This window comes from Mastigoproctus giganteus, chromosome 5, assembly GCF_048544385.1.
Source record: "Mastigoproctus giganteus isolate SK-2022 chromosome 5, ASM4854438v1, whole genome shotgun sequence".
Classification (NCBI taxonomy): Eukaryota; Metazoa; Arthropoda; class Arachnida; order Uropygi; family Thelyphonidae; genus Mastigoproctus; species Mastigoproctus giganteus.
In genome coordinates, this window is record NC_143579.1 from 227,954,586 (window position 1) to 227,969,533 (window position 14,948).

At 37.7% G+C, this 14,948-nt stretch overlaps 1 protein-coding gene across 4 annotated transcripts in view; it reads left to right on the forward strand.

The window, feature by feature from the left end:
- The window catches only part of CRMP (Collapsin Response Mediator Protein), a 272,256-nt gene that overhangs the window by 207,495 nt on the left and 49,813 nt on the right, over nt 1–14,948 (forward strand). For all 4 annotated transcript variants that reach the window (XR_016546993.1, XM_090374441.1, XM_090374444.1 and 1 more), the window contains 2 exons: nt 1,465–1,606; nt 13,683–13,766. Coding sequence is in view for 3 of the 4 variants with exons in the window: in XM_090374441.1 (XP_090230567.1) it covers nt 1,465–1,606; nt 13,683–13,766 (226 nt within the window). In the remaining variant the exon portion in view is untranslated. The remainder of the gene's footprint in view (nt 1–1,464; nt 1,607–13,682; nt 13,767–14,948) is intronic.

Consider the following 14,948-nt stretch of genomic DNA (forward strand, 5'->3'; position numbering starts at 1 on the left):
CATACTTGGAGTATTTTGCTGGTTATTATTAATCCATAGTTTAAATGACCTTTAATTTAAATGATCAGTTAAAGTGCATGCCTACTTTTACAATTTACCTACAAAATTTACAGAATATCTGTATTTTATATTTTACTGATAGACTTAAACATTTTTTTAAGAATTTCGGTTATATATGTAGTGTAGTGGAGGTTGATAGCCTAAATAAGTTTAAGGCTCAGCTGGACAGGTATTTTGAACGAACAGAGGGGTGAAGTGGAAGTGGGTTTTTTTTTTTTTTTTTTGGCTGATGCTGCATAAGCTTGCTTTCTTGCATCAAATGCCTCTACTAATGCTAATGCTAGTTATGACTATTATGTTTTCAGTTATATATCCTGGCATGCATGTTGAGACAGACCTATCTAATAATGAAGTCATGATTGATATATGTTTATTGTTATGAGCTCCTGTTAGGTGACTAACAGGAGCCCATAAAAAGATGGAACAAAGCCACTGTTAGGGGACTTTGCTCATTTTTTATATAACATGTGTCATAACTGGAATATGAATTTTACTGATTAAGCTATTTTACTCGTGAATGAACAAGGTTGCAGTGATTATTGCATTATTTATTCCAAATATAAACAATTCCTGGCAAAAAAGTACAAAGCACACTTATGCTGAAGTGTTCTAGAAAAAGGTAGAAAATAAAGTAGGTTTACAGTTTTGAGTTGATGCGACATTAATGTAGCACATGATGGGATAAATAACATTTCTAACCATATTAAGTATATAAAATACTTCATCATAATAAAGTGTCAAGATGATTGCAAATAAACACATTTTTTTTTTTTTTTTTCTTTCCAAAATGGAAATGCTGGTTCATATTTTATATAAGCAAACAGAAGTTTAATTTTTAAACAAGTTCACTGTTTGTTTTTATAATTGGCAATAATTAAATCATTGGTTTTTTTCTACATGGCTTACTGATATCTATATTTTCAGAACTCTGATTAAAAAAGGCCCAAAATGCAAAAATTTTTATATATAGCTTTAGTATTCCCAATTACATCACTATGTAACTGGCAAGATAAAAAAAAAATTAAAGTAATATTAAAACATAAACAGAATAAATAACTTTAAAGTTGATTTATTACATTTTATAGTAACATACATAATTTACCCATATCATATGACTTGCATTATTTAACTATTATTAATTTGGTAAACCAAATCTACATTTTTGTACTGAAATGCTTTTAAGTCTGACAGGTATGAAAATAGAATGACATTGAATTGATATTAATCATCACTTCTAATCTTGTATGATGTTATTGACTTCCATTTAGTTAAAATGAATAATTGTGTTATTTTAACAGCCTTTTATTTTATAATAAGTATTATAAACCAGAATGAATGAATGAATGTTTGTGTTGTAAATAAGTTTTTAAAAGAATTAGATAATTAGTATTAATTTTATTGCAGTGGAGAACTTCAAGCAACAGGAAGTGATAATTGTACTTTTAACGCTAATCAAAAAGCAATTGGGTGTGATGATTTTACTAAAATTCCTAATGGTGTTAATGGTGTTGAAGATAGAATGTCTGTCATATGGGAGAAGGGAGTGGTAAGTTCATTTTTACTTATGATAGACTGGTTATTTCCATAATTATTTTAAATGGAAAATTTTGGATACTATTAGACATACATGAATGCATGCTATATATTAACCTTATGAGTGGACCATCCTTTTTTCCAGTTATCTTTCAAAACATTTGTTGAGTCTATCAGGGCAGTGTTATATGGGTTGGAAAACTGTTAGCCTTGGGGGGATACATATGCTAGCATAAACTGCTAGCATGGGGAGGATACACAGACTAATTGATTAACAGTAGCTGCAGGAACAGATGAAAGTGATTCTTGCACTGCTCTATTGGAACATACAGCAGCCTGGAAAGCAAGGTGTTGGGGATTCCAAGACCTGCCAAGGTTTTCATGGAACAAGCAAATATATGGGCAGTGTTAGGGTTACTAATAGTAAAATAAGTGGAATTAGTGTAGTATTATTCTTTTTATATCTTTAAGTTTTGTGTGTTATTTTTAAATTAAATTTAGACTAAAATTATGCCTCAGTCTAGAGCTGCAAAGCAAAGGTCTCGAAGTAGTGGAAAGTTTGGGTTTGAGAGAGAACCTTCTGAGAGAAGTTCTACAAATCAGAATTATGTTGTGTGTTACTTGTGTTCCCTTTGTGAAGATTTCTTTAGCAGGACATGATATGATATGATACAGCCATAAAGGATGCCTTTCTGTATGTTTATTGCAAAAAGTGTGAGGAGATTAAGTACAAATTCAACATTCTGATGGGCTTATATGAGGGCTTGAAGAATTGGGTTTGATGGCCTTGAAAGGTTAGAAGAGAGGAACCCTTCAAGCTTACAGATGCTTGAGCCCATGCTCTAGTAGCAGACAACACAATAACATTCTCTACAGCAGAGATCCTTAGGCTTACAGGTAGTAGCTATACAGGGTGATTCACTACCAGTGCGACAAATTTGCAGGAGGTGTAGGGGGCACAAAGACGAATCGGAATCACATAGCATTACAGGGTCCGAAATGCCTTCGTCATGCGGTAGAGGACGTTGGACAGGAGGTCGCACGAACAGCGATCCCGCTGGAAGTCAGCATTTGCGAACCGGTTCCTGAGGCAGTAGGATAGACGAGTATTCAAACGTTGAACTGGCCGACATGCACCTCGCGTATGGAGCTGCGGACTGTAACAGGCGCGCCGCTCTGCGCTTGTACCAGGAATGTTTTCCTGCACAGGCGTGGTCCTCACATACGATTTTCGCACGTGTGCACAGAAGGTTACGTGAGACTGGTTGTTTCACGAGAGGTACCATGAATCAAGAGCGAACGACGGAGACACCAGACAATGAGGAGAATGTCCTACGTCTTGCAGAAGGCAATCCGAATAAGAGTACTCGAGCGATAGGCCAACGATTGGGTATTTCCCAATCCACTGTATGGAGGATACTGTCAACAAACCAAATGAGTTCATACCATCTGCAACGCGTCCAATCAATGGAGCTTGCGGATTATCCACTCCGGAGGACTTTTGCTACTTGGTTTCTTCAACAGAGTGCGGCAGACAGCGCATTTGCTGCGTCCATATTGTTCACGGATGAGGCAAGTTTCACAAGAGAGGGAACCTTCAATCAACATAACGCCCATTTGTGGGCTTTGGAGAACCCCCATGGTACACGAACACATGCAACTCAACGCCGTTTCTCTGTCAATGTTTGGGCCGGCATTGTTGGAGACCACCTCATTGGACTGTACCTTCTGCCCCCTCGTCTGGACGGTAGGGCATACTTGATCTTTCTACAGCAATTCTGCCCAAACTTATTGAAGAAGCACATGTTCCTCAGTCGTTGCGCCGCTCAATGTGGTTCCAGCATGATGGGGCTCCCCCACATTACACCAATGATGTCCACCAACACCTAAACGTTACATTTGGACAGCATTGGATAGGTCGTGGTGGTCCGGTTCATTGGCCTGCTAGATCGCCAGACCTATCGTGCCTGGACTTCTTCTGCTGGGGTCAAATGAAGACACTGGTGTACGAGACCCCCGTTGATTCAGTTGAAGACCTCGTCGCTCTCATCTCTATAGCTGCCGGGGAGATTCGAGACACACCAGGAATCTTCCAGAACGTTAGGGATTCCATGCGGCGGCGCTGTGAAGCCTGTGCGACTGCTTCTGGTCGAACTTTCGAACACTTTCTGTAGCATGGCTTTTTGCCAATGTAAAACTTGTCATTAAAATGATTTCTGTTACACTAACGAGTTGCTGTTTCTGTTTTTTTTCTTTTCTTCTTTGTTCACGCAACCTCCCGCATGATGAAGGCATTTCGGACCCTGCAATGCTATGTGATTCCGATTCGTCTTTGTGCCCCCTACACCTCCTGCAAGTTTGTCGCACTGGTAGTGAATCACCCTGTAGTTGGTGACTTGATTGTCAGGGAAAGAAAAAATATATTGTGCAAAAAAAAAAAAAAAAAAGAGTTGGAATAGGACTAGGGTATGTCTTCTGGGGAAGGGGGGGCTAAAGTTGATGACATTGGGGAGAAGCTATCATCTTTTAAGGACACCAAAAGTGTTGTATGTGTTGCTCCTAATGATATTAAGAGTAGGAGATCTGGTAATGATGAGAAAAAGATACAAGTTAGGATTGAAATTTAGGGTTTGTAATTGTCTCCAGGAATGATAGGGATTACATGATGAGAGCCTTGTCAATGAGTTTGGTTCTGGAGAGATTGTGCAAGGCTCATGGAAAAGAATTTTTCTCAGTATGGTCTGTGTTCATTAACATAAGAGACTGTTTTTATAGGATGGGATACATTTAATAGAAGAGGTGCAAGAACATTTGCTGATGCTATCTAGGCAGTGTTAGGTGTGTTGGAAAACTGCTAGCGTGTGGAGATATATAGACTAATAGATTAACAGTAGCCATAGGCAGATGTGAAGGTGATTCTTGCACTGTTTCTTTTGGAACATGCAGCAGCCCGGAAAGCAAAATATAAAGCAGGACCTGCTGAGGATCTTCATGGAAGAAGCAAAAACATGAGCTGTTAGGGTTGCTAAAATAAAAAAAATAATAATAAATAATAGAAAAGTGCATGTATACTTGCATATACAGGATGTCTCAAAAATATTGGTACAAATGTTTAGGGGAGGTAGGTGATATCTAAAGGAATGTGAATTGCATAGGAACCCATAACCGGAAACGTCACCCTAAGTCGGTACACGCCGGTGTTCATCAGTTCGCGGGAGGGAAAATTTCTGGTTTACTCATTCAAGCAGTAGTCGCCGCACGAAGAGCATGCATCGATATACGAACTATGAGCTGGCAGACATGCACCTAGTGTATGGATTAGCAGAGGGCCCATATGGTGTGCGCCCCCAATGGATGAGCTGCTCAACGAATTTATGGAGAACGCTTCCCAGACAGACATGCACCGGACCATTGTTTGTTTGCGTGTGTGCATCAAAATTTGTGCAATTATGGGTCATTTAGAGGTAACAGGAGTAGTGCGGGCAGACCACGTTCGACGCGAACTTCTGCCATGGAAGAAAGTGTGTTGAATGCCGTCCAGAATAATCCTACTACCAGCACATGTGCCATTGCCTCTGCCTTAGGAGTGTCTCGTTGCAGTGTACAGCGTGTCTGGCACGACGATTCCTTACACCCCTTTCATCTCCAAGGAGTCCAGTTACTGCTCCCCCAAGATCATTCTGCACGTGTGGTTTTTGCGCAGTGGTTTCTCTAAGAAAGTGTTCAACAAGACTTGAATTTTCCAGCCTATGTTTTGTTCACGGATGAGGCTTATTTCACTCGGGAAGGCTTATTCAATCAGCACAATACTCATGTGTGGGCTCACGACAACCCACACGGTGTGCACCCCCATGCGGCACAACATCACTTCGCAATAAATGTGTGGGCAGGTATGATCGGTGACTGCTTAGTCGGTCCATACCTGTTACCATCCCGCTCCCGCATGAACTCCTAAATATCGGATCTTTCTTGAACAAGTTCTACCAGGGTTACTTGACGATGTTCCAGCAAATGCGAGATGCATCATTTGGTTTCAACATGACGGGGCACCTGCCCATTATGGAAGGTGTGTTCGTGACCATTTGAACAGGCGTTTTGGGCATCGATGGATTGGCCGTGGTGGACCCGTTGCTTGGCCCCCACGCTCACCTGATTTATCAAGCCTTGATTTCTTTCTGTGGAGGGGCCCTCAAATCTATCATGTATGAATCGCCTGTGGAGACGGAAATGGATCTCGTCTGCGCTGCTGCTACTGTCAAAGAAACTCCAGGTGTGTTCGACCGTGTCCGCCAATCCATGCTACATCGGTGTCACGCATGAATCGCGTCTCATGGTGGAACCTTTGAGCATCTGTTGTAACATCATGAAATGCATCCATCTTGTACTCCATTGTTAATATTATGTCAAATAAATGTTTGCCACTTATTACTGTGTTGTGTCATTTCTGCTTCTTGTGCCTCTGCTACTACTTTCCCGTGACGTTTCCGGTTATGGGTTCCTATGCGATTCACATTCCTTTAGATGTTACCTACCACCCCTAAACGTTTGTACCAATATTTTTGAGACACCCTGTATGCTAATGATAGGAGCATAGTAAATAAATTTGATGAATTTGAAGTACTGCTCAGGTCATCAGATGCAGACATTTTGAGGATATCAGCGACATGATGTCACTCAGATATAAGGAATACAGAATTTTAATATGGGAAATACAGTGTGTACAGGAGGCAGACGTGACAGGAGATGAGGGGTTATACCATTAGTTAAGAAACAAAAAATCAAAGGCATCCAGTGAACATGGGTAGCCAATGCAATGTTGAGCCAGTTTGATGTGACATAATCACAGGGAAAACAAAAGTGAGGGTAGGAGTGTGTTATAGGCCTAATGACTGATAAGTATAACAAACAACTATACAGAAAATAGAGCAGGCCAGTAAAGAATGTTTGTCTTATAATGGGAGATTTTAATTTTCTAATATTGACTGGATTTTGGGGGTTGGTCACTCAAACAGTAGTAAGACTTTTGTGGATTTACTGGATGACTTTTTCTACAGTAGCGTTTTAGAGAAGCAACAAAAGAAAGCAATACTCTTGATCTGATTATCAGCTGCAATGTAAAATAATGTAAAAGACCTGGAGTAATTGTGATTGTGCAGTCAGATATGAAGATCTCTGAGGAGTGCAGACAGGCTGCCAGGGCAGCTTATGGGGGTTTGTCAATGATATATAGAAATTTTTTGCCAGCAGGCATAAGGAGGTGATTATCCCATTGTATAAGGCAATGGTTAAGCCACATCTTGAGTACTGCATACAGGTCTGGAAGTTTCATTTTAGGAATGCGATTGGTAAGGGGAACAAAAGGGTGCAGTTACCAAGAAAGTAGTAGTAGTGGCATGTGATGCAAGAAAGCAAGTGTATGAGCATATGCAGCATCAGCCAAAAAAAAAAAATCGCACCATTCCCTCCAAATGCCTGTCCAGTTCCTCCTTAAATTTATTCAACCTATCAACTTCCATAACGACAGATGGAAGTTTGTTCCAGCAATTAACCACCCGCTGGCTAAAGGCAAATTTCCGCACACCTATTCTACATCTGTCCTTTCTTAATTTGTTATGCCCCCTTAGGTTCGTAATCTGAACAAGTGGAAGGATCCCATCAGAATTCAGCGTGCTCAACCCATTCAAAGATTTCAGTTATGCAAATTGCAGCATCTGGAGACTAGGCATCTGCAAGAAAATCTGATCATGGTATTTGATTTAGTTTTGAATGAATTTAGTAACAAAAAGAAAAGCAAGAAAAAGATGAATGCTGATGGAATCCTTCCTCTTTCTCAGACTACACCCATGACAGGTCATATTTCAAATTGAGGAAGGATGGGTGCAGGATAGATGTGTAGTAATTTGCTTTCAGTCATTGTGTAAATACGTAGTTGATTGTTGCTACATCATAATAATCAATTCTGATCTGGTATTGTAGAGGTGGTTAGTTTGAATAAATGCAAGGAAGAATTAGACAGGCTGTTATAGAGGGTGATGGACCTGTGATATAGGAAGTGTTGTTTTTGCATAATAAACTGTAATGTAATAATGATATACACTCCCTTATGTAGAATGTCATGAAACCCAAAACCTGCAAGCATAGATGACACCACAATATAGCATCATATTGATGCTATATTTGTTCATGAGAGTCTCCATCTAATAACTGAGCCATTTCTTGTTGAATATTTAGTACTATGCTCCAAATTGGTTTCTCTGTAAATAGTACCTCACTTTGGAAGTGCATTTGCTATAAGAAACTGACCATTTCAAAAGTTTACTCTTCAGGAGATCAAAGTAAACCTGAAGCATAACTCCTGATGGATTCTGTGAACTGTTTTTATTTGTGGAAGATGAACAAATTCTCAGATTTAGAAAGCTGAGCAACAATGTATATTTGTTAAAAATATATATGTAATATTTAAATTGTAAATGTATTGCTCTTTATTAATGTCTTTCTAGGCCTATGTAACACCTGCTTTCAGCAGTGCCTACACATGGAAATCTCCTGATCATAAAACAAGGAATCAGATTGATTTTATCCTTATTTAGCAAAGGTAGCATTCCAGTGTAATCACAGCAAAAGCACTTCCTGGAGCATATTATGGCAATGATCATCAGCTACTCCACATCGTTCTCAAGCTGAAGCTGAAAAAGATCATGATAAGGTTTTCCCCAGACAATTGGATGTAGAAAATATTCCATACGATTATATGCTTGAAACAGGCAATCGTTTTCAAGCTCTATTAGAACTAAATGAATATATGCTGCCTGAAGAAATGTGGGAAAATACAAAAAGCATTGTATTTTGGATTACAGAAGCCACTTTTAAACTTATTGAACAGAGAAGAACTGCAAAAGCCCAGGGTGACAAGGAAACGAAGAGTATCAGGAACTAAGCAAAGTCATCAAGCGCTGTTTAAGCCAGGACAAACAGGATTATTATCAATCGAAAGTGTAAAGAAATCGAATACCACAACAAACGAAACAACACTAAAAAGATGTATGATATAATTAAGTCCTTAAGACAAAAGTTCCCACCAAAACTTAATGTAATTAAGGGCTCCAAAGGGGAAATTTTAACAGAGGCGAACACAATCAAAGGAAGGTGGAAAGAATACTGTGAGCAGCTCTTCCGAGCACCTGCTGGCACTAATGATCTGCCACCCCCTTTTCAAGAGTGTGATCATGAACCAGTTCCACTGAAGGAAGAAGTCGAAAAAGCCATCAGAGAACTAATGTGTGGCAAGTCACCTGGAATTGATGAAATCCCAGTGGAAATGATTAAAGCTACAGGTGTGAAGAGTTTTTTTTTTTTTTTTTTTAAGAAAATGATTGTCAAAATTTGGGAAACAGGTCGGTGGCCATCAGATTGGAAGAAATCAATTTTCATCCCCTTACCAAAAAAAATCTGGAAATTTGCTCAAAATACAGGACTATTAGCCTAATTTCTCACGCTAGCAAGATACTTCTTAAAATCATATTGAACAGAATCTCAAGAAAACTTGAAGAAATGCCAGAAGAGCAAGCAGGTTTCAGAAGGGGTAGAGGAACCAGAGATCAGATCTTAAGCCTACGACTGATTATTGAAAAATGCAAAGAATTCAATGTTCCAGTCGTTTTGTGTTTTATAGATTATGCAAAAGCATTTGATTGTGTTCAACATGAGAAACTATGGGAAACGATGACTATTATGGGTTTCCCAATCCACTTAATTCAGCTGATTTAGCTACTGGAACAGGAAGGAACTGTGAGAATGAACATGGGAAACACTGACTTTTTCACAATAGTTAAGTGTCAGGCTGGGCTATATTTTGTCACCTCACCTTTTTAATCTTTATGTCAAAGATATCATGCGTGAAGCTTTGGAAGATTTAGAGACTGGTATCAAAATTGGAGGACAATTGGAGATAAACAACCTTCGTTATGCAGATGATACTGTGCTAATTTGTAATTCTAAGGATCATCTTAAAGAAACTCTGAGGAGAGTATGTGAAGCAAGTAAGAAAAAAGGATTGTTTCTGAATGTGTATAAAACTAAAATTATGGTGGTTGATGATAGTGTCGATTCCAGTAAAGTTAATGGGAAGATATTGAAGAAGTTGATGAATTTGATTACTTAGGGTCAAGAATAAATAAAAATAGTGACTGCTCAAATGATGTAAAGAGACGACAGGCAATTGCTAAAACATTGGTTGCTGATCTGATAAAATTATGGAGAGATCATGATCTGCCCCTAAAGACGAAGCTGAGAATCATTGATTCATTAATTTTTCCAGTTGCCACTTATGGATGTGAAGGATGGAATCTGAAAAGAGTTGACAGGAAGAAAATTGAGGCATTTGAAATGTGGTGTTACAGGAGAATACTGCGTATTTCTTACTTGGATCGAAGAACAAATGAGTGGGTATTGAATAAAATTGGCAAGCCTAAAATTCTTCTTCATAGCACCAACAAAAGAAAACTCAAGTTTTTTGGTCATATAGTAAGAAGGGAAAGCTTTCTGTAGAAAAATATAATGGAAGCTAAAACTGAGGGGAAGAGGTGCAGAGGAAGACCTGCAACTAGGTGGAAGGATGGGATCAGTGAACTTCTGGGCATGACACTTTGCAATGCTGCTCATATAGCACACAATCTATGCAGTTGGAGGAATTTGTTGGTGGCCACAACAGCTCCTCAGGGAGCTATGTGACTGGAAGAGAGGCCTATACATATCTTTAATTCAGGTTTAGTATTTTTATACTAAGTTGACCTTAAAATTTTAGATGTTTTTTGTGATATGCAAGCCAATTCATATAATGGAATGTATTGTATGTATAAATATACACTTTCCAAGTGGCTACATTATTAAGTATATTAACCTAATAGTGAGTAGAATATCCTTTAGCCCTCATAACAGCATCAAGTCATCGGAGCAGACTCCATAAAATGCTGAAATCATTCTACAGGGACTTTGGCCCATGCAGATTGGATCACATCCCTCAAGTTTCCTTAGATTGAATGGCAGCAGATCCTTGCTGTGAATAGTTCACATGAACTTGTCCCACAAATGCTCAGTCAGTTGAGATTCAGTGAGTGAGCAGACCAGGAAAGTGTGATGAAGACCAGCATGCTCCTGGTGACTTCATCAATACTCATTCTCAATACTCAGTGTTCAGGAGCCTTGTAACATGCTGCATTATCCCTGGAAGTAATCATTACAAGATGGATAAACTGAGCATGGAGGGATGCACCTGGTTAGCAACAAAATTCAAGTAGGTTATGACATTCGAACTATTGGTATTTGGGGATCTAATGTGTGCCATGAAAATGCTCCTTAAATGGGGGAGCACTTACTGTATAAGCTGAAACATGGAATCACAGAGAAAAATCTTTAGATGGATTGGAGGAGGCAGTGGGTTGTGATTAATGGTTATTCTTCAGATTTGGCTAACATAAGAAGTAGGATTTCTCAAGGATTGGTACTGGGACCACTATTGTTTTTGATGTTCTTAAATGACATTGACAAAAGATAGAGGGCATGATATCAGGATTGGTAGAGTAGTTACTGATCAGTACCAAGCAGTACTTCTTTGGCATGACTTAAATAGACTTCAGTGATGGTCAGAAAAGTAGCAGCTATGTGTTAATGCTTCAAAATTAGTGTCTTACACTTATAGCAACCTCAAAATAACTTGCACACTATCATTTGTGCAAGTTGTTTTGGGGGTTATTTTTGAACTAAAAACAGCGGAGAAAAAAAAACATTTGGAAGTTCAGTATAGTCAGACATGAAATTCTCCGAGCAGTATAGACAGATGGCAAGGAAGGCCCAAGGTGCTTGATGATTTATTGAATGCTTGCTTTTGGGAGGTCATTATCCCACTGCACAAGGCAATTCTAAGACCAGTATGGAAACTACTACTAAAAAGACCTTGAGCTTCTTGAGAGTCCAAAAACAGGCAATCTGCTTGTTGAGAACCCTAAAAAAGGCATCCATATGCAGAAAGACTGAATATGTGGCTGTAGAGCTTAGAAACTGGACACCTTAGAAGAAACTTGATTGAAGTGTATAAAGTTCTGAGAGGTAGAAGTAAAATGAATGAGGGTGAATTTTTTAATGTTATAGATGATTCCAGAACTAAGGACAATAAACTTAAATTATTGGGGAAGAAGTTTAGACTGGATTATGGGAAGTTTTCTTTTAGCCAGTGAGTTGTTAATTACTGAAATAAGTTGCCTCCTATGGATTGGATTGGATTGGATTTCTTATGGATTGATATTTAAAAAAAATTTATATATATTTTTATTTTATTTATTTTTTTGTTGGTACAGCAAATGCTTAGTGATTCCTTGCACCATATAGCTAATACCAATATTAATCTTGAAATATAGTCTTTTATAACCTAAAATGACGTGATGCCTGCCAAATGATAGAAAAGATGTTGAAATGCCAGAGTTTTTCTCTGGTGACCAAGCAGCTTTTGCTACTTCAAGCTAGCCGGGTGGGTAAAGTACCTGCCGGCAACCCAAAGGTTGCGGGTTCGAATCCCGCCTCGGGCTTGGATCAAAGTACTGCAAAAACCTTGAGAGGTGCATTATGGTCACAGAAGCCGATGCGCCAACAACTATAAAAAAAAAAAAAAAAAGCTGCTTCAAGTCTCCATTAAACAAAGTGTAGTATTGCACCATATAATGAGAGACATTTTCCACCTAGTTCAGTGATGGAAAAACAGTGGTATGAGTGCCTCATGCAGCACACACAGGAAAATATACTGGCATGTTGCCAGTATAGTTTATTTTTCTTATAGTTTATAAGTTTTAGTTTATAATATTAATAAAAATGCTTTTTATTTGAATGCAAATGTTTTTAAGGTCTATCCGCTATATCTAGCAGTGAAAACCATAAGTGTATATACACTTATGGGGAGTGTACTTAAAAAGGCCTGAGGTCATTTTCCAATAGGTTATAAGGAATTTTTGTGCATATCTAATGTCATATTGGTTGGTCTTGGGCAAGAGTCACATAAATTTTTTTCCTGTAATTCAGGTTTTTTATTCAACAAAATAGGCAAGTTGACCTAGAATACATGTTTACATATTTTTCAGAAAATTATGAAAAAACAAAGTTCTCATTTAGAAACTTGTTACATTTTTGTTTCAGCTTATGTATGGCCTGCTTGCCAAATCCAGTTTTGATTTTTCCATTAAACTTGGGAAAAAAATACATTGTCATTGAAGTTATTAGAATGTTATGAAGAAGTTCCATGATATGAGTTAAAAACCATGAAATATTGTAATACTGTGTTTTACTACACTTAGCTGTTATGTGAAGTTAGAAGTATTTGAAATTTTCCCATATTGCATAGTGGCAATGGAAACATACTAAAGCCTACTCAGTTTAAGCAGGCTTCAAACAGAGTAGACTTAAGCCTAGTCTGAAGAGTTTGCAAGTACCCCTTCTTGGAGGTTCAGCTGACTCCTACTGATACCTGACACTCTTGACACACCAGTGGAGGGTGATAGTGAAGAAAATTGTGCCTTCCCCAGCAGCAAAAATATTTCAACTGATAGTAAACAACATTAGAATGATACAGTTGTATCACAAAGTCTTGTATAGATAAAAAGGAAAGTTAAGTGGATGCTATTATTTCTAAAGTCTAGTTAAATTGAGGTCTGCTGAAATTAGTGGAAGTGAGGGTTTACTGTAATAGGTTTTCTTATATACCAGGTTTAGTCAGAGCTTTACAAACCAAAGTGAAATTAAGCACAAATTGCTGTCAACTTTGACCGTATAAATAATGCTAATATTGCATTATATACACTTTTATCATATTTTTTTATAACTACTTTTCCTTGTTGAATTACTTTTTTTATCATTTAAATATTTATTTATTTACTAAAAAAATTAAGACGTTGACTTCAGTAGATATTTGTTTATTTATAAATGTATCTGAGAATAATTATTAATAATACAAAAAATAAATATTTCCTTTTGTTATTATAAACCTTCACATATTACAGGCAGGATATATAAGAATGAATGCTGTCTTTTTATTGTTTTTCATGCAGATGTCTGGAATACTTGATCCTTGTCATTTTGTAGCTGTGACCAGTACAAATGCTGCAAAAATCTTTAACATTTATCCTCGCAAGGTAAATTTTATTTGATTTTAAATTGAATTCTAATGATTATATTAATTCTTATAAAGGATTTGGTTTAAGTATAGCTGTTAAAGCTAAATATTGAGTTTAACTTAATTCTCCAAATTATTTTTATGAACTTGGGCATGACATAGAGGGGTTCCGTTTATTACCAAGTACAGTAATACCCCGAAGTTACACAATAGGTGGGTCCGACGAAAATCGCGTAAGTCGAATTCGCGTAAGTCGGGGTACAACTTTGCATATAAATACATATAAATTTTGTTTAATTGGGACCAACGACTAACAAAAACACTAATTTAGAAGAAAAATATTAATAAAATTGCAGTTCTTTATACATATTAATATAAAATATGTATTAAAAAAATAAATGACTTACGTAAAAAAGTTATGTCGATGGCTTCATAAAATCTAACAAATTCGTCTGCCGACACAGTGCCTTCTTTTTTTCATGCAGAATTTCTTCGTAACAAGATAATAATTTTTTTATTCCTTGCTTTGTAGCTATAACGAGTTCTTCGTTGTAGTCTATGTTTTCTAAAATTTTTAAGCCCTTTTCAATTGAGCTGAGACCTGTCAAGTTTGCAATTGTCATGTGCTTTTTGCCGTTGCCTCATTTAGGCCTGTAGCACGTGCAATATCACATGGTCTGTCATTTCGCTCAAAGCGTTTCACAATTTCATATTTTTTCTCTGTCGACAGAGGCCGACTGGCCATAAGCCTTACCAGGGAAACCCCCGGTGGGCCTGTGTGATTTTGGCCATAAACCATAGTATGAGCCACTATAAATTTTTGACCCAGTCCGCCTCTGTTTATCGATATTGCTTTTCTTTTTCTCTCTGAATCTGCAGTGTCTTCACCAGTACGCCTCCTTTTCACACCTTTTAAGTATTTTACTCATTTTTAGGGAATAAAGCACAATTACAAAATGAGGAGGCACGCTTGATACGCATAAACAAAGCTGCGCATATGTAGCAACTGAATAAACAACACCATAAAGGCAGAGACTATTAACACCTCACATTTCTAGGGGTTACTACCATAAAACAATAAAAATCCAGTTGCGTTTCTGCTAGTGGAATCTGTTATAAACTGGTAGTAAACTCGATCTAATTGCATACCGATAGCTGGAATTGTGTTGGTTTTTACGTTATTATGGTGAAATGTGTTTCC